General features: G+C 45.5%; 1 protein-coding gene across 2 annotated transcripts; it reads right to left on the bottom strand.

Moving 5' to 3' along the window:
• Positions 1 to 2,103: 2,103 nt before the first annotated feature.
• RRM1 (ribonucleotide reductase catalytic subunit M1) lies at positions 2,104 to 22,496 on the bottom strand. 2 transcript variants are annotated; one of them, XM_062578662.1, is made up of 19 exons: positions 22,397 to 22,496; positions 20,397 to 20,485; positions 18,498 to 18,675; positions 17,771 to 17,871; positions 17,039 to 17,098; positions 14,978 to 15,017; positions 13,846 to 14,008; positions 13,133 to 13,274; positions 12,492 to 12,575; positions 11,708 to 11,869; positions 11,002 to 11,081; positions 10,286 to 10,487; positions 8,964 to 9,113; positions 7,387 to 7,608; positions 6,890 to 6,966; positions 5,830 to 5,965; positions 4,724 to 4,819; positions 3,693 to 3,881; positions 2,104 to 3,347 (listed from the first exon to the last, which is right to left on the bottom strand). In XM_062578662.1, exons 1-19 carry the CDS (start codon positions 22,413 to 22,415, stop codon positions 3,159 to 3,161), a joined length of 2,379 nt encoding a protein of 792 aa, XP_062434646.1. In that variant the 5' UTR covers positions 22,416 to 22,496; the 3' UTR covers positions 2,104 to 3,158. The 2 variants fall into 2 exon arrangements, with proteins under 2 accessions (XP_062434646.1, XP_062434657.1); XM_062578673.1 differs by lacking the exon at positions 22,397 to 22,496 and adding an exon at positions 20,619 to 20,680.
• Between the last annotated feature and the right edge of the window lie 1,240 nt (positions 22,497 to 23,736).

Below are 23,736 nucleotides of genomic sequence, written 5' to 3'. Positions count from 1 at the left end.
GCAGGTCCTTAAACACTAGATGGTATCTCTGTCATTTGGGCTTTAACAGGACAAAAGGGCAACAAACACTGGCCACCTGGAAAGGGGCCCGGGTACAGCATGTGCAAGGCTCAAGGGAGGCTCTCAGACCAACTCTTTGCTCAGCATCTTCCCCTGACCCCTCCACCTCCAGGCAGCCCACGCTGTTACTACAAACCTCATTAGCACCCCTCGCTCTCCTGCTGCTCCAGGAACCACAAGCAATCAAGTAGTCACCAGTTTAGGGCTGTAGCATCTAAACCCTTTTTCTTTTTTCTTTTTTTTTCTTTTCTTCCCCTCCCCCGATTGAAAGCTCTATCCCTCTGCAGCTCAGAGATATTTCCTAGAGAGCAGCAGCACCTTGCTGTCAAGTGAGGAGATGTTAAAGATGAAAAGAGAGTATTGCTTTAGCCAAATCACAGCAGAGGTAACAGAAACTGATTTCAGGAGAGGAACTGGACCCAGTCAGCCAATGCAGACTGTTTCCCTGACTAGCGATAGCAGCTGGGGGATAAGGAAATGGAGACAGAAAAATCTGCTTGATCATTAAGAAGATAATATCATTTGTAGCAACAGGATGAAAGGCAGGAGACAGTCCAAAGGCCAGGCCAGGCAAGCAGTAACCAGGGCAGCGGTTAAAGCTGAACAGTGTACGGGAGAGAAACGGTGGCTCCCGAGCCCCTTTTCTCCAAAAGAAGTGCCTGCATTCAGTGCAACTCCTTGCCACTCAGCACCTCTAGCAGCCTTGCTTCTCTAGTAGAAAGCGCAAGCCCTCTTCTTTCTTACCCCAGGAGTCCTCCTACGTGGATCTGGTCTGATTTCAACAGCACTCAAGTTTAGTACCTCAAAGAGAGGCAGCAGCAAAAGCAAACTGCAAGAACAGGAAGAGTCTAGACAGCAGGATCCACAGAGGGAGTGACTTGTTTCTAGAGGGATGCATTAGTGGTGCATTTTCCAGTCGCACCTACCCCCCCCCCCCCCCAAAAAAAAAAAACAACACACTTTCCTTTTGATGCTTGAGTAAGAAGGGCTCATTTGATTGGGAGTGACAGCTAAGGGTGGATCTGGCTGCAGAGTAGCCAGCCAGCCCAGCTTTGAGCAGCACTGCTCTTGACTGTAACAGATTCACACTGATCCAGATGGCAGGCACAACTTAAAACAGTCCTATCTGCACTTTGATCTCGAGATCAAAGAGTCATCAGATGGCCAGGAGCAGCAGCAGAGGAAAAAGGAGTCCATCCCATTAAAGTTCTCCAGTAACAAGTGAGAACAGAGGCACAAACATATTTTTAACTTTACTAGGCCCATCCACAGCTGTCAAGCTGCAGCTTCTCAGTAGAGTTTTGCCTCTAGCCCATACCTTTCCACACACCTCCTGGCAGCCCAAGACAACATATTTCAATTCTACCTAAACTCTTTCTGCTCCAATTAGTAGTTGAGGTTTGCACATTCTGCAAGAGGGATTCTGCTTCTCTATCACTCCTGCTCCAGTACCTGTGACTTCTGAACTTTCCAAGACTCTCCTGAAAGAGAATTTATGCAGTCAAAATGCCATGTCTCCTCAGCCCCTTTTCAGTGAAATTTCTGGGGAGGCACAGCCGCCAGAGTGGTGACTAAGCCTAACACTCTTCCTCTGGAAGCAAAGAGAGATACTTCTCAAGTTATTTTCAATGGTGCCTTGTAAGAACTTGAAGTAGAAGAAAAGAGGGTGAGTACTGGACTAAAACACAGGCCATACGGGTTCAAGCCTTAGCTCTGGCAAAGTCACAGATTTACTCTGTGATCTCAGCCTACTTCCTTTGCATGTTCCTGAAACACAGACATGGTGCTTCCTCAACCTCTTCTTCATATCTACCCTAAGCCTCTTTCAAACAGCACAAAACCAAATGCCCTACCGAGTTAAGCATGGCTGCCCCAGCAAATACAGTGTTCTGCTCACATACACCATTTTACATGCATCGTGCCTTCAGAGACAGCTGTTTGCAAGGAACTGCATGCAGTAGGTACTAGGCTCAAAAACAAGGCCCCATCCTCCAGCTGCTACAATTCACTTAATCAATAAAGTGTTTCCAAGACACTGTTCACTCCTTTGACATTTTGCATTTTATTGAGTTGGGCTGGATTAACGTGTTAGTTGTATGGTACATGAATTCAATAAATATTTAAGAACTGGGTGATGAAGCCCCACTGCATTAGCGCAGGGAGTTAAGTAGTGGAGAAGTAAAAACATATTATTTTTAAAAGATCAGATAACTAGCTGGGGTGGATGAATGTAGCTCTTGAAAGAAGATGGCGTGTGCACTTCAGAAGCCTTTCTGACCAAGGATGGCAAGGAAGCCCATTATCGGCAAACTGCCTGATAAGTTAGATTGGTTTTTAATACAGAATAAAACACACTGTAGCAGTTCTGCCATTTCCTGAGAATATTTACCAAGTGCAATGCTCTGCTCCATCAGCCTGAATGGAGGAGATGAAGTCTTCACCTGCAATACACATAGCACCAGTCCGCACCTTTGAAAAACTTCTTGGAAGGGGAAGGCAGGCTTGGGGAGAGAGGGGACAAGGAGGGGAAGAAATGGCAGGAAAATGGCAGAGGGACCTTATTGGCATATCCACACACACTCCATCTTCTTAAGCCTAACATAAGTTGTTCCTTTGCCATGACAGGCAGATATCAAGCATACCACATGCCTAGCCCAAGGACATCTTTCTGCGGTCTTATCATAGCAAAGAAAATCATATCAGTCAGGTCCATTTCTCTTTCTAAAGATGTGACTACAAGTCTTCAGTAAATGAGAAGAATTGTCTGAAGTCCCCAGGGCAGATCATTAAGGTAAATGGCATTAATACTTTCCTGCCTGTTCAGGAAAGGTCCTACTGATAATACAAGACCATGCAAGAGCACTTAAGTTTCCAGGAAGCCCAGCTACAAAAGCAATATACAAACTTCTTATGCACACTATCCGTATCTGTGTACCAACCCCAATTCATGAATGGGGAAGCTACAATACACTACTGTGATCACTGCTCCTGCCACAGTTCCAGCAAGTCCCTACATCCTGAAGTTAAACTAGACATATCTATTGCAGAAAGAATTATGTCAGGTGGAGTGACTTTGCTGGTACTGCAGGGCTGATCTGTTAGGAGCCACACATCAGACACTCATCTCGGTTCTCCAAGGAGCACACCATGGCTGCTTTATTCCTCTCCTTCTCTTCCTCTTCTTTGGATGCTTTCTCTCGTTCTCTGAGTTTCTCTTTGTTCAAAGTGAACTGGATGGGGTTAGCAGCTGGTTTTGTCCTGAGATAGTACATGCCAGTCTTCAGACCCTGCAGAGCAAAAGCAGGAATCAAAGAGCAGTAATCCACTGGAGTTCAGGCAAACAATACAATCAAATTCTGGACTGCTAAACCTGACCTCCCTTAGCCCATATCTGTACCTGCCTCACAGTGACGCCCAATAGTCAAGATTAATGGCAGCAACACTATAAACATCCTCAGTTATACTGTTCAAGAACTATTTTACTAATAACACTGATTCTTGGAAGAAAACAGTCGTTTACCCTTCCAAGAACCAGTGAGACTAACTGTTCAAGAAAAAAAAAAAAAAAAACTTATCAAATCCCATTCGCTATCTGTTCTGAACAAGCTTCACCCCCTGCCCCTCCCAGATACCTGCTTCCACCCATAGAAGTGCATGCTGGTGAGTTTGCCATAGTTGGGTTCTGCAATGTGGATGTTGAGAGACTGGCTCTGATCAATGAAAGCTCCTCTGTCCGCTGCCATCTTGAGGATAGTTTTCTGGGAGATCTCCCACACTGTCTTATAGAGTTGCTTCAAATCATCAGGAATCTCAGGTATATTCTGAAAGGAATAGGAAGAGTTTTCCAATGTGATGTGACCAGCAACTGCCCAAATGTTTACATTATAAAAACAGGCTTCAGGATTGCTGAAGTTTCAGCTACTGGTGACTAGAACTAAAGCTTACTGCAGCTGAACTGTGTCACTGAACCCAAGCATCCTGTATATGAAAGTATCTAAGCATAAAGAAATCTTGCTTGCTGAAATAGGATGGCCTATTCTGGGGAATTTGGCAGGAGAAGCTGCTTTCAAACAGACCTCACTGCTATTTAAGACAAAACAAAAGGCAATTCAGCAGCTGATACCCCCTCCCCTGTGAGGAGCAGGATGCATTTTATTAGCATCTATCATGCCAAGCACAACAGTCGCACAAGAATTTCAAACTCCACAGCATAAATGATTCAGTCCACACAGATTCTTCCCTGTCCATCTTCTAGATATGCATATTATATACTCGGCTCATGTCTCAAGCCTGTTCCCCGCTATGAAATTTCTCCTTTATATTCTCTAGGATAAACAAGACTCTAAACATTTGCATAAGTTATACAGAGTAGAGCATCCCAATTTGGTATTTGTTCTAGTAATAACTAGTAGAAAAGTACGGTTCAATTGGAATTCTCTATTATACGGGCAGGTTCCATACGGAACAAATTATCACTGAGATCAGACACATCTTTTACTTCTCACGGAAACGCTCCACTTCACTTTACAGCTTTCCCCCCGCCCCAGGCTAGCTGAGTCACTCAAGGCAGACCTCAAAGCTCTGTATGGCAGATAAGCCCCAGACTGTCTAGCCAGCACTGGTGGGAATGCCTACATTGTTCTCCCTGGTTTCTCTCATGTACCTGGATAGAGCCATTGTGAGCGATGATTTGGTTTTTCATCTCCTCATTCCACAGGCCCCTCTCTGTGAGATCTTTCAACAAGTGTGGATTCACAACCTGTAAGGAACCAAAGCCAAGAATGAACAACGTGTAAGGATCAAAAGCACTGTATATTCTGCTAAGCTGTATGTCCTGCCCTATGGCACAGATATACCTTCCTGGAGAGGGGCAAAACAACACTAGTGTGCACAGATTTTTAAGTGGTTCAGCAACATGGTGTACAGAATTGCCAACTGTACAGCTCTTTGGTTAGTGTTGAGGTGTGCATGCAGATGACCAGCCCATATGCAAGATTAACAGGGTAACAACGTGAGAAGCTGCCAGCCATTATGGACAACAGAAGGGGGAAAGTGCTTGGCCACTCAGCCTGAGACTAAACTGGTAAAATTGGAGAGATTATTGGATATTACAAATAGTGAAAGGGGAGTATACAGAACTCCCCTAGATAAGGAATGTCAAAAAAATGTAAAATGGAGGTGCTGGCTTACTAGGGTCACTGACTACAGCCAAAATTAGTAAATAAGGGTGTTAAAAGCAGCAAAACTGGAGCCAAAGTGGAAAGAATAAAATAGGTGCAGGTTGTTTATTTGGGAGGAAAAAGCAAGGCATGTGATTGTGGCTGTCTGGGAGTACCTGTCCAGCAGCCCCGCACCCAACCTATGCAATGGAGCAGGACAACAGGCCTGTTGTTCTGACCATACCACACGGATTTGATTTGGTTCTGCAGGAGGAAATGCAAGTGCTTTCACGAACATCGATGAGGGGTCAACTCCAGAGGGAACGTAGGATGGACCAGACCTCCCTAACAGTTAGATTATCTCCTTATTTCATCTAGACCTCTTTACTAACTCAAGCCTGCAGAACCAAAATTGTTTCACACTCTCCTACGTGACAGGCCCCTCTACATCTGTAAACCTTTGACATGATGTCTTCACAGATTTGTTCAGTGCTTTATGTGCAGCCCTTTCCTCAGGATTTTGCAAAGTAGCATTGTGGTCTCCATTCCTTTTCTGATAGCATGCACATCCCTTCCAGAGCTGTTTGCTATACCTGCCTCAAGTGCTTACCTGAAACTCTCCTGAGAGGACTCTGCGTGTGTAGATGTTACTGGTGTAGGGTTCAATGGATTCATTATTGCCCAGGATCTGAGCAGTAGAAGCAGTTGGCATTGGAGAAAGGAGAAGGCTGTTTCTGACACCATATCTAGTAATGACAGTCAAGAGAAAGCTTCAATCAACTGAGACAAGACAGAGAAGACCCAAGAAAAGCACAGTTTATATACTGTCTGCAAAGAGCAAGGAGAACCACTATCAAGAACTCTTTCTCACAAAGTTAAAGGATGTTCATCACCGTATTTTTCCAAATTCAGCTCATATGATCATAAATCACACCTACATTTTTTCTCAGGATGACCTGAAAACTTCAGGTCACCTACAGTAAAAAACAAAACTCCACTGAACTTGCAGTATGGGTTAACATGGAAGCATAATTCAGTCTTTGCTATTTTCATCTTTAATCAGAGGCCTCCCAAAATCATTTAATCATAGGAAAGGGCTCACAGGAGAAGAGAACACAAATTTAAAAAAAATAATAATTGGAGGTACACACACATGCACTCACAGGCAAAAACACAAAAAGCAGCCCATGAAGAGCCTGAGACCACTCCATATGCTAGACAGTAAACAGATTGACTAAATCTGCAAGTTAAACCCATACAAATTCATTACAGACACTTCATACTTTAACAGCTCCTGTCTTCAGGACTCTCAAAGCCCAGCTGCTTTGCCCTTTAAGCTGGGGTAAGAGTTCCTGACTCCAGCTGATTCCACCTCATTTGACACTACATTTAAGTACATGGAACACAACCATTATGCAAACACATACAAAATGAAACAGAGTTCATCTAAATCAGAGCCTATGGGGTGGGCTCTCTGTGGTCTGAAAAAATATAAACCAAAGAAAGCCATCTACAGAACAAACACTTTTGAAGAACAATCTACTGAAAAATAAGACGACAAGGCTGTTTTTATGATTGCTCTGTATTTTCTTTTCAGTCAGTCAGAAAACATGTCACCACAAAAAAAAAATGTAATTTGCATCTAATACAAACTGTGTGGGACTACTCACTTAGCAATTTTCTCCTTTAACGCCTTCCAGTCCCAAAGATCGGATGGAGTGACATTCCACATGTCATACTGAAGAATCTGAGGAACACAAGTGTAGCCCAATTTAGACTGAGCACTCTCTTCTCCACATTTTATAAATCACACTATAAATTGACCTATTATTACTAACTATTCACATACAGGAGCTTAGTTGAGGCTGACCTGTATAGAAGCTTACAAACACTCCAATTTTTAATTACACTAAAGGAGTCAGCCTCCACAGGCTGAATCTTGCTTTGTTATTTTTCCTTTGCATTGCAATTTAACCCACACATTTCCTATGGCATTTAAAAAGCCAAATCATGGAGGAAACTTTACTACTCTTTGCACTGTTGCAACATTATCAGCTTAAGGTGTTTCAGTCATATTTTCTTCAAAGAAAGACCAAAGATCAGGTGCAGTAAATATTAAGTGCTTTAATAGCTTTGGTCCTAAGATATCGCCGTTCCTGGTACTTACTCCTTTGCTGACAGGAGAACCCTCATATGTTTCATATGGTCCTTGTTCCTTGGCAAGTTCACAGCTGGCTTCCAAAGCACCATAATAAATGGTCTCAAAAATTTGCTGGTTCAAGCGCTGGGCCTCAGCACTTTCAAAGGGATACCTCATCAAGATGAAAGCATCTGCCAGACCCTGCACACCAATGCCGATGGGACGATGGCGTCTATTGGAGCGTTCAGCCTGCAGGGCACCCAAGTAGAGAGAATACTTAAGTTTAGCAGAATCACATAGAATCATGGTTCATTCTATGTTTGAAGGGACCTCTGGCAGGAATTTTCACTTCTACACTTGCTTTCATTTGTATTGACCATTCAATCTGTTGCAGTAACCCAGCTTCCAACTCAGCCCAGTTCCCCACAGTTTGCTGTCTGATAGGGCAGGAATTTGAAAACTTAGATTAAGTCTTTAGAAGTGAACACCAGTTTTAAATGTTCAATTTGACTCAGAAAAAGAGAATCATGATTTAGAAATGAACACTAAGCACTTCCTGAAAAACAGACCCCTGAAGACATTCAAACTCAGGCATTCACAGAATGGTTGAGGTTGAAAGGAACCTCTGGAGATCATCCAGTCTAACCCCCCTGCTCAACCAGGGTCACCTAGAACATGTTACACAGGGTTGCATCCAGGTGAGTTTGAATATCTCCAGAGAAGGAGACTCCACAACTCTGGACAACCTGTTTCAGTGCTCTGCCACTCTCACAGGAAAAAAGTTCCTCATTATATTCAGGTGGAACTTCCTGTTTTTGTTTGTGCCTGTTGCCTCATGTCCTATCGCTTGGCACCACTGAAAAGAGCTCAGCCCCATCCCCTTGACATCCTCCCTTCAAACATTTGTAGACATTGATAAGATCCCCTCTCAGTTCTCTCTTCTCCAGGCTAAACAGGCCCAGCTCTCACAGCCTTTCATCATAAACTGCATATGCTTCAGAAATCTGATTCTTGCCAGGCTTGGATGCACACTTTGGGTATTTGCTTATTTCCTCCTCCAATGCCAGTCTCAGCATTCAGCTCTGCTGCTTTTCTTCCTGTGTTCTCACAGGGCAACAAACTCTGCTCCTGTTCTTTAACTGCCATCCCCTCTCTCCACCTTCCTCCCAGAAAGCTGCCAATGCACCTTCCCAAAAATGCACAAAACGCACACCTCAAGACTGAGTTACACCTTCTTGGGATCTTACCAGGATCTGCTTTTCACTATTTCTAGGGCTATTCTGTGCTTTATGGACAATAAAATTGTCCATACTCTGTGTCCAATTTCCACATAAATGAAAAAAATGCAATCGCAGAACTATCTCAAGGGAAGACTCTCTGTATGACTGCTTCACTAGGGAACTGTTCTGAGTTGGAGCTAAAGAAGTCACTAACAACAGACAGGTAGCTAATAGAACTCCCAACTGTTTGCCAAAAGTTTTAAAAAAACGCTCTTTGATTCCTTCTGCTGAAGACTGAACACAGGTTACTAAAGAACAACAACTACTTTTTCACCACACTCTTGACACTCTTTGAGCCCCACACCAGCTCAGCACACTACTCACCTCTGGCACAGGGTAGTAGTTGATATCAATGATTTTATTCAGGTTTCGGACTATAACTTTAGTGACTTCAGCCAGCTTCTTGAAATCGTAGGTGTGCTCTGAAGTGACGTACATATTTAGGGCTATGGAGGCTAAATTACATACTGCAACCTGTGGAGGGAGGGGAATGCAAGGGGAAGAACAGGCATATCAGCTAACACTCCATGCAAAAATGCATAAAATCCCAGTCCCTTAGCCTGTTCTCTAGCCAAATTGTATGGAAATAAAGAGTTGAAAACACAGAACCCAGCAAGCTGCAAGGCTGGAAAAACATCATTCTCATTTCTGCACACTCTTACAAGTTGCAAAAAGGGTAACAACAATTCAGTGAAGTTCAATAGCTATCAAGGCACAAGTATCACCAGAAGAAATCAGTTCCCTGGTTTGGTCAGTCCTGCTACCTATAAATAGTCCTTCCAGAAACTGAACTTAATCATCTCTTGTGTTGCCAGAATCAGCATACTGATTTCAGTATGAGGTTAGCAGAATCACATAGAACCATAGTTCATTCTATGTTTGAAGGGACCTCTGGCAGGAATTTTCACCTCTACACTTGAAACTACGTTAGGGTCTTTTCTTAATATATTTTTTTTTAACATTATCATTATTTCCAACCCCAGGAGAAACAAAACAGGCCAGCCAAGATTTCTTGTGCAGTCCAGGCAGGCACAATGGCACTCTGTCTCTTCTGGACTACTCAGAATTTTATGACTGTGCCAAATGAACCACTGGCAACTGATAGAGTAGAAACTGACTGTTTCAACGCTCAGGAGAATTGCTGTACAAGAAAATCCCCATGCTGTATTAACACTAATTCATTCTATGTCCTTGTTTCACCTTTGTCAGTGACACTGCAGTACAAACATGGATTATTTTGTAGATAATCTATGTTAGGGAAGTACGTAGGAAACTTGAGGGAAACTTATTGAAATGCAAGTCTGAGAGTAAAAGAGGCATGGGTTTTACTAAGGCATTAGCTTAAGAGGTGCTTACATCAGCTACCAGCAAGCCAAGCAGCTTACTTCTCTGCCAAGCTCACCTCTCCATCAAGCTGCTGGGGATTTGATGAATATCTCTGTTTATAGCAAATCTCCTACAGGAGTTGGGAGGAAAGGGGAAATCCATATATGCAGACTCAGTGGAACAGCTGTAAATACTCAAATCAAAACATCCTCAGGAAGTTTTCAGCTATCTTTTCCCTTCTGCAGCTAAAGGGCAGACATACCCTAGAAAGCTGTGACAGACTCAATACAGCTTTCCTAAATGCCCCAAGTTCCACTTACCTCATCTTTGCTGGTATACTCCACTATTTCTGTGCAGAGGTTGCTGCATTTGATGGTGCCCAAGTTCTGCTGATTGCTCTTCCGGTTGCAGGAGTCTTTGTAAAGCATGTAAGGGGTGCCAGTCTCTGTCTGAGATTCGATGATGGCATACCAGAGTTGCTGAGCCTTCACCACTCTGCGGACACGGCCTTGCTTCTCATAACTGCAACAAGGCACATGTTGCTTATTAATGGCCAGCCTTTCCAAAAATAACAGTGGAAGATAGTCACGATGAACACAACACAAGGTTCCCAGGAAGGCAGGAGCCCATTTGCTTCTGATCTATGAGAGTTCTGAATCAGCCAAGATAGCCTAGAAGCAGGGTACCAAGATTATCCTTGCTTAAAGTAGAAAGCTTTCACTGGGCTCTCACTACAACATTCTGCACAACTAGTTCAAAACAAAAGTCATCTACCGCTTTAAGCATAAATCCCTTCAGAGTCTCCCTTTAACAAGTTAAATCACCATTTGTATGTAATCCTATTTTGAGCAGCTCAAAATTTGAAGCAAACAGTAATTAGACATTCCCTGTCTTTATTCTTTCATGACTGATAATGGAACTCGGTGACCAGTTGTGAGCCAACACCACATACCTGTGCTTTGGCTCCTAGACACCATAACAAGGACAGTTCCATGAATGGATGACCACTACTTAAAAGTCTGTCCACTTTACCTACCTCTCATACAGTTTCTCAAATTCCTCTCCCCAAACCTCATCTAGACCAGGACACTCATTTGGACACATTAAGGACCAATCCTGTAAGAAAGTGAAAGTATCCATCAGAAAAAGTTTTAAACACTCTATTGTTAACAGCTTTCAACTTCATCAGCAGAATGTATCAGTTAAACATGCATTGCCAACATGAGCACATCCTAGTATATATATGAAAATGCATTATGCTTCTCGTTTGAAAAACTAGAAAATAACTCTGTGAGCAGACTAAGGGAAGGTTATGTCTCAGGCTAGTCAAATTTGTCTAAAAACAATTATGAATATTTGTGCTCAAACTGAATTTTTAGTCCCCAAATGACCAATCCACAATATAACCTCTATTAAAGCATATACAATCAGCCATATGAAGGTCAATTTACTGAGAGGAGTCTGATGCTTTACAGAAACTCCAGAGTAAAAATTTAGTGTAACAGTATTGGTACTAAGTCATGGGCTGTAAAATTAAGCACTGAAGCAAAGTATCCTACCAGAGTTCTCCAGCTCTATTCTCTACTTGCACATCCCAGCTCTCAATCTGGGTACTGCAGCTCTTTTAGCAAGTTCTTTTGCTGCTAGGAAGAGAGCTCTGCAACACTTCCTGAATTCCATCCCTGGGCTGATCAGCTATTTCTCCATTAACAGACCTAACCTGCACCAATCAAGCTTCTTACCTGGTTGGTTTCAACTCGCTTCATGAAGAGATCAGGGATCCAGAGGGCAAAGAAAAGGTCTCTGGCTCGCTGCTCTTCTTTCCCAGTATTCTTCTTTAAATCAAGAAATTCAAAAATGTCCAAATGCCATGGCTCGAGGTAGATGGCAAAGGCCCCAGGTCTCTGAAATACAGTCAGGATCAGAATAAAGTGCTCTCAAAAAATACACCTCCCACACTGCTGCTGAGTGCACATAGTATCCTAAACTATCCAGGACCTAATTTTATGGTCATGTAAAGGCAATTTCAGAGTGCTGTGTTACTGTTGCTCTCACTTATTGGAACTGAGCTTTGCCATGTTGCTAACTTCAAATTCTTAGTTAAAGAAAAAAAAAGCATCAAAAATCCATTTCCTCTATGTCAACAGGAGCTTCATGAATCTTTGATTTTATACTGTTTGAGTACAGAGGATACATATCAAGAAACCTTTTAGTCTTACATCTTAATTCAATGTAGCATACTCAAGGAGTGACTGATACAAGAGGTTGACCTTACACATCTGTATTCTACAGCAGACAACCAAAAGATATAACTGCATGATAAAATTCATAGTGAAAGGGGAACACCAGAATATCAACAACAAGAGGTTAAAAAGTTCTGTTTTGATTATATGCTACCTACAACCACTCCACCTGCTCACTGGTGCTGCAGGGTCAGTTTTCCATAACAGTGGAAGAATCCCTACCACCGCTTAGAGGTTCCACTCACCACCCCACTTCTATCCTACTTTTATGGAAAGTGGGTACCTTGTTACCACCTTGGTCCACGTAGCGGGCAGTGTTGTTGTAGACTCTTAGCATTGGAACAAGTCCATTGGAATTTCCATTTGTCTGCAAAGGCACAGGGGAAAAAAAACAGTACTGAAAAACAACTGCCTGAAGAGATGGGCCTGCATTTTCCATATGCCTTTTGTCTGTCAGCATAATTCCCATGCTGAAAGCTAGCAGTTGACCACCCCAATCAGTTTATTTAATCAGGACATTTACAGAGGTTTCATACGCTGTGACTTAAAAAACACCCAAAACACAACAACAACAATCACAATCATCTTAAGTAGCTAGACATATAAAAACAGCTAATCCATGAGCCTATAAACACACTCCTAGGCTGCTAATCTGTAAAGAAGCTAGAACTGTTTGATCAAGCAAGGGAGTGAGATCTGATGATCTGATCCTCTTTTTCAAAGGACATCCATTAGGAAACCAAAATACTAAGGAAAAACAGCCTTTTCATCTTAGTCATACTGAAAAGGGATGGATTATTGAGCTAGACTAACTTCTGTGTTAAACTTCCTTGATAGAAGTAGCACTGATTTGGCAACTGCAGAACAGATATTTACCAAAACTAGATGGTTACCCTCTGCTGGGTACACCATCTGCACACTTACCCCAGCAATATAGCTGCCAGTGGCTCGGATACAGCTCACAGCAAGACCAATGCCACCAGCAGATTTTGAGATCAGTGCACACTGCTTGAGAGTGTCATAGATTCCCTCAATGCTGTCATCTTTCATGCATAGCAGGAAACAACTAATGGAAACAAAATAGCTTTAGCATATAAAGATTTAAACATAAATCAAAATGTTTGACCAGGGCTGCAGAAAAACAAGGGTAGATACTGAATTTTTAATATGCTATACAAAGCAAATAAATAAAACAAAGAACATAGTTTGCAAAGTGGAATAAAGAATAGTATTGGAGAACATCACAAACCTAATTGTATTAATGAGACCTTGTTATGAAAGCAAAGCATTTTCAAAATCAAATCTACTTCAAATCACTTATGCTTGCTACTTCTGGCATATTTTAGAAAACAATTAACCAGGCTTCATTTTGTAACCTGCAGAACTTTATATTTAAGTTACTTGCAAATAAAAGTAAAGAGTGCAAACATTTCCATTAGTTTTAGAAGCTTAAAGATGTCTTGTTTTCCCCCCCAAAGACATATTAGATATTAATTTAACAGCAAGCAGTTCTTAAAACTTATACAACAGAATCACAAAAATGCAGCTGTGACAGAGATTTCATTTGAAAAGACTCAATCTCCAAAACTTAATGTTCGTCCAATTATGCATTAGGCAAACTGGAAAGCCAAAGGTACCTGGAGAGCTGAGGCCGGTTGGTGCCTGCATTGAACAGCGTGGGTGAAGCGTGGGTAAACCACCTTTCAGACAGAAGGTTGTAAGTTTCAATTGCAGCATCAATGTCATTTTTGTGGATTCCCACTGACACCCTCATCAACATATGTTGGGGACGTTCAGCAACTAGACATGAAAAACAGGAGGGGTGGGGGAGAAGAATAGCATTTACAATTAGTTTAATTTAGTTTTACAATAACATTTACAATTAGTTCAGAGAGCCAGAGGTGAAGCAATAAGCTACAAGCAGCATTTAATGGGCCACGTTAGAGCCATTGTTTTCACTGAATTACGAAGTAACTCAGGTTGGAAGGAACCTTGAGAAGTTTCTAGTCCAATTTCCTGCTCAAAAAATGGTCAGCTAAGTGAATCAGACCGGGTTGCTCAGGGCTTTATTCAGTCAGATCTTGAAAACCTCCAATAATGAGGACTGCATAACCTTTCAGGCAACCTGTTCCAATGCCTGCCTGTTCTCAGGGGCAACCTGTTCCAATCCCTGACTGTTCACAAGGGGGGGGGGAGAACAAAACAAATAAACAAACAAACCACACATTGTATTAAAAGTTAAAATCCAATCCAGCATATAAGCACTAGCATCTAGGTTTACTGAACTATAATTAACCTCTCACTGTTCCAGTGTCCTAGGCATTTCAAACTTATTAAAAAGTGCCTAGCACTATGGAACAAGTTATCAGCTTGTACCTTCTACATCCTAGGTAACATGCAGCTTTCAAACCACTAGGGTCCTTGCAATAGACAGGTCAAGTATAGTTGCCTACTTCACACTGCCATTATTTGGCACACCCATGTAAACTTGTCACTCTGCTGCTCTTAGTGACCAGCTGTTTCTTCATGCACACACATTACAGCCACAAAAAAATGCTAGATTAGTAGGTAAGAAGAGATTTGTATACACCCAGAGAAAATCTATTTCAAACATGTTGCTTGGTTGCTGTTTTTCAAAATAGTAGCCAATACTTCGCTAGAATGCCTTCCTGAAGGCTATGAGGTAGCCTATCTGCCCCCTCATCCCCTGCTCTGAGCCAAGGCCTTGACTTTTAAACAGTACATTAAATTGATATAGACAGTTCTTACCTTTTGAGTTGATTTTCAGCAAGTAGGAGCGCTCTAGAGTCTTTAAAAACATAAAGTGCATTTTAATAGTCATTCAGATTTCAGTTCAAAAAAATCTTATTACAAAAAAAATACAAGCATCTTCCTGCTCCTTATCCCAGGCTTCAACAGAGGCGACAAGCCTGCACTCCACTCCTTGGTCTTGTTAATGGCATAGCATATTAGGTGACTAATTACTAAAACCAGAAGGCTGCTGCAAGACTCTAACGCTGAGAACTCCGTGCTTTGCAGTATGGTTTGGTAGTGAAGTAAGGAGTGAGAAGGTCAAGACTAGCTTTCACCCCATAGTGAATTAAGGCTGGAAGGCAAGGGAGTGCTTGTTCTCCAGAACTCCATCCCTCCTTAACAGTATTATCAATCATGCTATAATGCTTTTTGAGTAACCTATATCACAGTCCTGCTATGCTGAGTGTTTAACACAAAATGACAAATATGGTAATTCTACAATTAAAAGAGATATCTTTTCAGCTTGTGCCTAATAAATTAACGACAAAGCAAAAGGAGGAATTAAAAAGGAGTTGGCATGGACCAAAGCAAAAGTGGTCAAGAGAGTTACTAAGTGGTAAATACAGGAGATGTCAGAAACTGCACATATTTGCGTGCGCACATACACACTCCTTCAAGATACCTTCTTTCCATCCTCGCTTATGCTGTTTCAGCAGCTGTTCTGCTCTTTACACTCTCTATTTTTTCCCCTCACTACAACTTCCCCCAAACCAGAAGGCACCATATCACATGCTTGTTGACAGAAGAGTCCCCCCTGCACAGTTCTAAGCAAAAATCACTAGTTCATTAGAGTCAGTAAGGCCAAAAATGCATCTGAAGTAGCCAGTCCTATGGAAAAGCTGAACACTCTCTGCCCAACCCTTCGGAGAGCCCACTGAGTGATGCCGTGAAACGACTCAGCAGCGAACAGTGTGTTAAGAGAGGACCAGGAAGAGCAGATGGTGGAAGCATAGTAGACTGGACTGCTTGTGGGGGAGATCGTTCCAGCAGCATGGAAGACTACACAAATGTGTGGGATGACACATTGAGAGCAACTGTTACACAAAACAATGGGGAGAAACGAAAATCCCCTTGCTGGATTATTAGATTCTTTCCCTGATAGCATGAGCTAGGCAACTTCCAACAGCATTCACTACTGTTTCCTGCAAAAATATTAGAACTCAACAGCTAAAATATTACACCAGCAAAGGGGGCAAAACAGTTGCAGCCCCTTGCAAAGGAATTGTCTGTAATCCCATCAGATAGTTAGCTTCCATGTTATCTCAATAGCTGTTTTCCTTCTGACAAAGAGAGACCCCACTTGACATAATGACTTTGGAGTCATTCCAGACGGAAGCTCTGGGTTTTCATGATCAAAGGACTTCTGGTGTTCCTCCCCTGCCACATATCATCTCACCTTGTACTTTCCTTCAGTAGTGTCAGTTTATGCCATGCACTTCTATTCCCAGTCGCTAACTAAATTTAACTGAACTGTGGGTTACCCATGCATGACAGCAGCAGAGGAGAAAACTAAGCATACAGGTCTGTGCTGCACTAGCTGCACAGAGATCCTTTTGAGCCTTGCCCTCTGCATGGAGTTACAGAAACAGAGCTAGAAAGACTTCTGTAAGGTCATTCCATCCCTCTCTGTGCCCCAAGGCAGGTTCAAGTCTGCCTGGTAGAGATCACATGGGATCACTTGGTTTCACCACACCAATATAGCCCACCACTTCTGTCGACACTCAGGAGTTCTCAAAACTTTTAAGGCTGACAGAACAACAAACAAGCAAACAGGAAAAAAAGACACATCAAGATGTACAGCAAAGCCAAGATGAAAGTACATGATTCATGCACCTTGACAACTGCTTTACACAGGTACTCCTTCTTTTAACAATTCCACTAATGTCCCATCTACCCCAGTGCTCTCCTTGACAAATCTTGACGGTTCTACAAGGGTTTCCATCCCCCTAAAAGACTCAACTCCAAAACATCATCAAAACAGCAGTATTCATACCATAAGAAATGGGTTTTTTTTACCTTAAAACCAAAATAGTTGTAGGAGAAGTCTCTGTCATAGATAATGGCAGAATTCAGGCGCTGAGAGGAAATAATATGGAGAAAGATTTATATTTAAACTCAGATTATTCATGGCTCGTATTTTCAGTAAAACAATGCTTTCATTGTTCAGTTTTTCTGGCCTCACAAATCTGATGAAATAGATACCAGACAGGAAGGAATAAAGCATGGAGGAGCACTTAGTCTGAAACAGCAAACGCACAGTTTTAAAAATTTTTTTCAAGTACAATGCACAATCATTGGCTACATTTTACTGAAGTCTCTAACTAGATACTAAGGAACAGAAGACAGAACCAAAATGTGAGTGTGCCTTGTTGATAAGAACACAGAACTGGAACAACTTGAAATCAGACACCAAACCTCATCTCCCCCCTTCTGTGCACATAGAAGAGGTTGCTACATCAAAAGGCACTTTTTTCAAAATTAATTAGTTGCACGGATCATGACAATGAGGACATCTAAGAAAACAGATCTTGCTACAGGAATATCCTTAAATGAAGGAAATCTCAAACCCTTCTCTTTTACTCTTCAAAACAGAGCAGTTATCTCCACTGGTTTCTGTATTGTGTGTTTTTTTTTTTTTTTTTTTTTTTGACTAAAGCAGACATTGTTTACTTGGAAATAAGAAAAATAAATTGTCTCTACTAGTTCACTGAATCTTCAGAACTTTAGAATTGGAGAAATGTTACATACATCTTTGTTGGCCAAAACTATCTCTAGTGTTTCTTTGGAGATCATTGGTGAGTGCTTCCCATTGTGAGGGTTTACATAGTTGTAGAGATCATCCATCACATCTACAACAGAAACATATTTAAAAAAGAGAGACAAAGTAAATCACCCAGACACATGTATACATATTTTGTAATTAATTTTCAAGGATTTAACACAGGACTACTCCTCCAAAATAACCCCCTCCAACTCTATATGCATACGACCCCTCACCTTCATAACACTCCCCAACTTCTTTTCTGTCTGCTCAGTATTATTATTTTCTATTGACCTTAAAAAGGCACTTCGCTTAGAGATTTTTCTAATAAAATTCATGATCCAGTCACAGCTAGAGAATTTCTGTCTAGCCAATATAAAGTTCAGCAGGTAACTCCACTTTAGAAGCGATAAGCTTTTCAAATTGATTCTCTTTTCACGAGTTTAAAGAAGTTTTCTTTTTGAAAGCATGAAAAGTGGGTAGATCCTAATTTTAATCAATAACATTCTTCTCTTTTATAGAGATATTTTCACAAAACAGGTAACTTGACTTTCCTGGAGACATGTATAAAACTGATGTTTTTCATTTCCATGGCATTTTAGTTGGCCTAGGTACTTAATTTCTGCTAATAAAGAGGTTTACATATTTATATCCTTCAAAACTCCTACTCCCTTTCTGACTAACTGCTGTCCAAGTGTTCCCAGACAGACTTACCACTGAATACTTTCTTAGTTTCTTTGTGCAGATTGGACACTGCAATCCTTGCTGCCAGGATAGCATAGTCAGGGTGTTTGGTAGTCAGAGTTGCAGCCGTTTCAGCAGCCAAAGTATCCAGTTCCACTGTCGTGACACCACTGTATAGCCCTTGAATCACTTTCATGGTGATCTGGGCCTGAAAAAGCAAAATCCGGCAGACTAGCTATCTCTTGCTTAAATATTATATATACATATACGTATATATATACGTGTGTGTGTGTATACACACACAAATAAAACAGATATACATATATATATTTTATATATATGTATATATTTTTTATATAGATATATGTATATGTACATACGACATATGCTGTCATGGTATATCTATGTACATACGGTGTTTTAACAATTTAAAAGATACAAGACATGCTTCACTATAAGCAGTACTTTTCATTCTATTTGAACAGAAAACAACTTAAAATACAAAACCCTCTTGATAAAGTACTTTCTCCTGAAATTTTGAAATCAAATGATATTGGGGCCTGAGAGAGAGAGCAGGGAAACAGCAAAGAAAATAGAACAACCACCAAGAACTTTCTCTCTGCAGATAGACAGTTTCCTAAAAGCTAGAATAAAGTAGCAGCAAAGTATGTGGAAAAGTCACATTAAAACTGTATTTGCTTGGAGGTTTTATAAAGTCAAGCTGCATTTGGAGCTTTAAAAGCCTGATGAGACTTGGAATAAGTCCAGAAAGAAATCATAGAATCAGTAAGGTTGAACGGGACCTCTGGAGATCATCTAGGCCAACCCCCTTGCTCAGCAGGGTCACCTACAGCATGTTAGACAGGGCTGCATCCAGTCGGGCCTTGAAGATCTCCATAGAAGGAGACTCCACAACCTCTCTGGGCAACCTGGTCCAGTGCTCTGTCACTCTCACAGTGAAGAAATTCCCTCTCACGTAAATTATCCCACACACTCCTGCAGAATATATATAAATTCCTTGATTCATATAAAATTTGCTTCATTATTAAGATGGGGATACTAAGAGTCAGGGAGCCTTATGAACTTTATTTCTGTCCCCATCAGCAACTCCCTGTGTCACTGAGATCAAGTCAACGTACTTTCTGTTTCAGCATCCCCACGATGAAAAGTCACTACCACACTTCCTTCTGCTCTCTACTATCTATAGCTGACGAGTGTTACTTTTGGCACAGAATGAATGTCAGATATTTTACAGATGCAATTAAAGATAAGAAAATAGATCATAAGATCTTGGAGATGTGAAGAGTCTAAGCTGGTAAATAACAAATGAACAGACTGGCTTTGCATATCTGCATAAAAGTCTCACAGACTTCAATGGATCCGTGAGGCTGCTAGTCTCCACACAGGCTGTGGAAGGAGAAGCTTGTAGAGGTGGGAGCAATAAACACCCCAAATCACACACAGCTCAGAAAAGCAAAGGAGGGACATTGTAATGGCAGGGGAGTTCTGTCAAAGATAAAGGGCACCTTTCTATTTTATTAAAAGAGGAGTAAAAATTATTTTCTGTACAGCATTGTTCAGATTTGTGAATTGAAACAGAAAGCAATCAACCAAAACACACGAGTTAGAGCAAAAAACAACTCTAAGTACAAGAAGGGCAATCACTTCCCCTAAACCTAGTCTCAGACTTTGTACTTGTGAAGTGAAAAAAAACAAAACACAAGCAAGTAGAAGAAACATGTTATGAAAAATTTGAGTAGTCAATATATTTGCCAACAGTTCCTTCATGGACTTCCATGCTTGGCTTTTCCTTTGCTGAAAGGAAGGAAAAACCCCTACAAAGCACCTGCTCAAAACTATTGGCTTTTAGCAAAGACCACCACAAGAGGCAGAGAACAGGATAGCAGGAGAGAGGATAGACTCACTCACCGGATCAACAAAGTCAGCATTGAGCCCATAGCATAGCTTCTGGATGCGTGATGTGATCTTGTCAAACATGACACGTTCTTGGCGTCCATCTGTTGGGGAAGAAGTTATGAACACAAGAGCTCCTGTTACATTACAAACTAGTTAAAAACAGTATCCTCCTACCCAGGAGATCACACAGCAAGGAGTCAGCCCTCTCCTGGGGGTAGCTGGGGTGGGACTCACCAAGTACTGCCTGTTCAGGTTTCCTGTTTAGGCTCAGGAGGCAGGGAGAAGGGCGGCTAGCCCTCTCCTCCGGGGTACTCTTGTCCCAGGAGATCAGCACTAGACGTGATCCTGCACTCAAAGGTCTACACCTCAGCATTGCGAAGAAAAACAGGGAGCTCCTACTCTTTAAGCAGGGTGTGAGGACCCACAACAGGACCAAGAAATTTCCACCTCACAAGACTCTACGTGTGCAGAAATGGAATGACCGCATTTCTCAGGACAACCACTGCAGGGATGGGAAGTCCAGCTCAGGCCACCTCTGCCCGCCCTCAGCCTGAAGCGGGAGACCCTTCCTGAGGCTCAGTGTTCCACCTGTGGCCCTCCACTCGCGCACGGGGAGCCAGCTCACAGACCGGTGTCCCCTCGGGGAGGCCGAAAAAGGACCGTATTGCAAGTAAAACTCACCGTCCTGTAAACCAAGGTCGGGGCTTGTGCCCAAGGGCACAGCACTGCCTTGGAAGAGGGGAACCAGACCCAGGAGCTCATAAAACACGCAGGGGAAGGACGAGCAGTCCTAAGGCTCTGACGCCATTCGGGGTCCCCCTGTGGGCCAAGAGGCCACAGCCGGTACCCAGAGGGGTGCTGGGGGGGGGGGGGAAGTCCTTAATTAACAGCACAGGGACCAACCCCAAAGCCACATGGACAGGAGGGCGTCTCCCAAAGCAGGCTCCTGTCCCGGGAGTCCCCAGTGCAAAAGAAAAATCCCGTCTGCTCCCAGTGCCAAGAGCTGATCCCCCCAGTGTAGAGCAGGGTCTGCAAGCTTCCACCCCCGCAGGGTGAGGGGCCCCCACAACACGGGGTGACCCCCCCACACACACACCCCCACAGGGTGAGGGGCCCCCAGAGCGTGGGGTGACCCCCACACACACCCCACAGCGTGAGGGGCCCCCACAGCACGGGGTGACCCACACACACACCCCACAGGGTGAGGGGCCCCCACAGCGCGGGGTGACCCACACACACCCCACAGGGTGAGGGGCCCCCACAGCGCGGGGTGACCCACACACACACCCCCACAGGGTGAGGGGCCCCCACAGCGCGGTTGACCCCCACACACACCCCCACAGGGTGAGGGGCCCCCAGAGCGCGGGGTGACCCCCACACACACCCCACAGGGTGAGGGGCCCCCACAGCGCGGGGTGACCCCCCCACACACCCCCACAGGGTGAGGGGCCCCCAGAGCGCGGGGTGACCCCCACACACACCCCACAGGGTGAGGGGCCCCCACAGCGCGGGGTGACCCCCACACACACCCCCACAGGGTGAGGGGCCCCCAGAGTGCGGGGTGACCCCCACACACACCCCACAGGGTGAGGGGCCCCCACAGCGCGGGGTGACCCCCACACACACCCCACAGGGTGAGGGGCCCCCACAGCGCGGGGTGACCCACACACACCCCACAGGGTGAGGGGCCCCCACAGCGCGGGGTGACCCACACACACCCCACAGGGTGAGGGGCCCCCACAGCGCGGGGTGACCCCCACACACACACCCCACAGGGTGAGGGGCCCCCACAGCGCGGGGTGACCCCCCCCCACACACACCCCCACAGGGTGAGGGGCCCCCAGAGCGCGGGGTGACCCCCACACACACCCCACAGGGTGAGGGGCGCCCAGAGTGTGGGCCCCCACACACACACCCCACAGGGTGAGGGGCCCCCACAGCGCGGGGTGACCCACACACACACCCCACAGGGTGAGGGGCCCCCACAGCGCGGGTGACCCCCCGGCCCTCACCGCGCTTGACGACGTGCATGGCGGCGGCGGCGGTGGCCGCGTCCCCGCTCCCCTCAGCAGCTCCTCGGCGCCCAGCGCGCTCTAACGGCTTCCCGCTCCCGCCAACCGCGCTGGCCCCGCCGCGCCGCCGTAGCGCTCCGCCCCCCTTCCCCCGCTCCGGCCGAGGCCGCCGCCGCCATTTTGGCTCCGGGCACTCCCTCCTTTTCCCTTCCGTCCCGCGCCCCCGGGATTCCACGCGCTCGCCCCCGACCCCTCTAGGAGACTCAGCCTTAGCACATCCCCCTGCTGCCTTTTCTTCCCCACCAGGAAACACCACCCTCACGGTCTCGGCCGGGCCGTTTGCCCGCTTTCAAGATGGCGACCGACATCCCGCCTCCCCTCCGAGAGGGGCAGCTGGACGAGAACGGGATGTTTACGTCAGCGCCAGGGAGGGCGCGAAGTACGGAGCCGCCGCAGGGACAAAATACCCCCGTTCTGCCAAATAGAACTACGCTGCCCCGACGGTGGGGGCAGACACGGGGCGGCGGCGGCGGCGGCGGCGGCGGCGGCGGCGGCGGGACCGGGCCGCGCCGGAGCCCGGGGCTGGGGCGGCGCGGGCGCGGGGCGGGCGCGGCGGGAGGGGCCGCTGGCGGGCGCTGGGTCCTGGCGCGCCCGGTCCGCCCCCTCGGAGCGCGGCGCGGCCCCGCGCGGCCGCTGGGTGTCACTGCCGGCCGCGGGCCGCGCTCCCCCGGCTCCCCCGGGCGTCCCGGGCGGCTCGCCGACGCGACGGCCTGCCCCGCTCGCGGCCTTCCGCGCGGCTCGGCTCGTGCTGCCCCCGAGTTTTCTCGGCGCTCCGCCCGGCCGCCCGTGGGCCCGGCCGCGCTCCTCCTCCCCGGCCCCGCGCCCGGCGGTTTTCCCTGCCGGCGCCGGCTGCTGGTCGCCCCTGCAGCAGGGGAGGCGGCAGCTCGCTCGGCCCGAGCTGCGCTGCCGAGCGCCCGGGCTAACGAGCGGCCGGCCCGCCGGGGAGGGCGTGAGCGTCTTCATCGTGGGGCTGAGCGGGGCCCGGCGCCGCCCGAAGCAAGCGTCGAGGGGACAAGAGCTCCCGTCCCGTCCCGTCCCGTCCCGTCCAGTCCCCCCGCTCCGGCCCCGGCCCTGCCTTCGCCTCCGAGGGGGCCGGTTCTGCCGGCTCTGGGTGCGTTTGGAGGGGGGCAGCGCCCTCCCCGTGGCCGCCGGAGGGGGTTTGGGGCTGCTCGGAGGATGCCGGTCTCGGAGCGCAGCGCGTGTGCGAACGCTCCTGCCTGCAGACGTTTTACGAGCATCAGGAAGTTTCCGACGGGCTCCCCGGCGCCGGTGGCGAGCAG

The sequence above is a fragment of the Rhea pennata genome, chromosome 1, assembly GCF_028389875.1.
Source record: "Rhea pennata isolate bPtePen1 chromosome 1, bPtePen1.pri, whole genome shotgun sequence".
NCBI classification, from domain to species: Eukaryota; Metazoa; Chordata; class Aves; order Rheiformes; family Rheidae; genus Rhea; species Rhea pennata.
The sequence above is the reverse complement of the archived record's forward strand: the minus strand, read 5'-3'. Positions and strand labels throughout refer to the sequence as shown.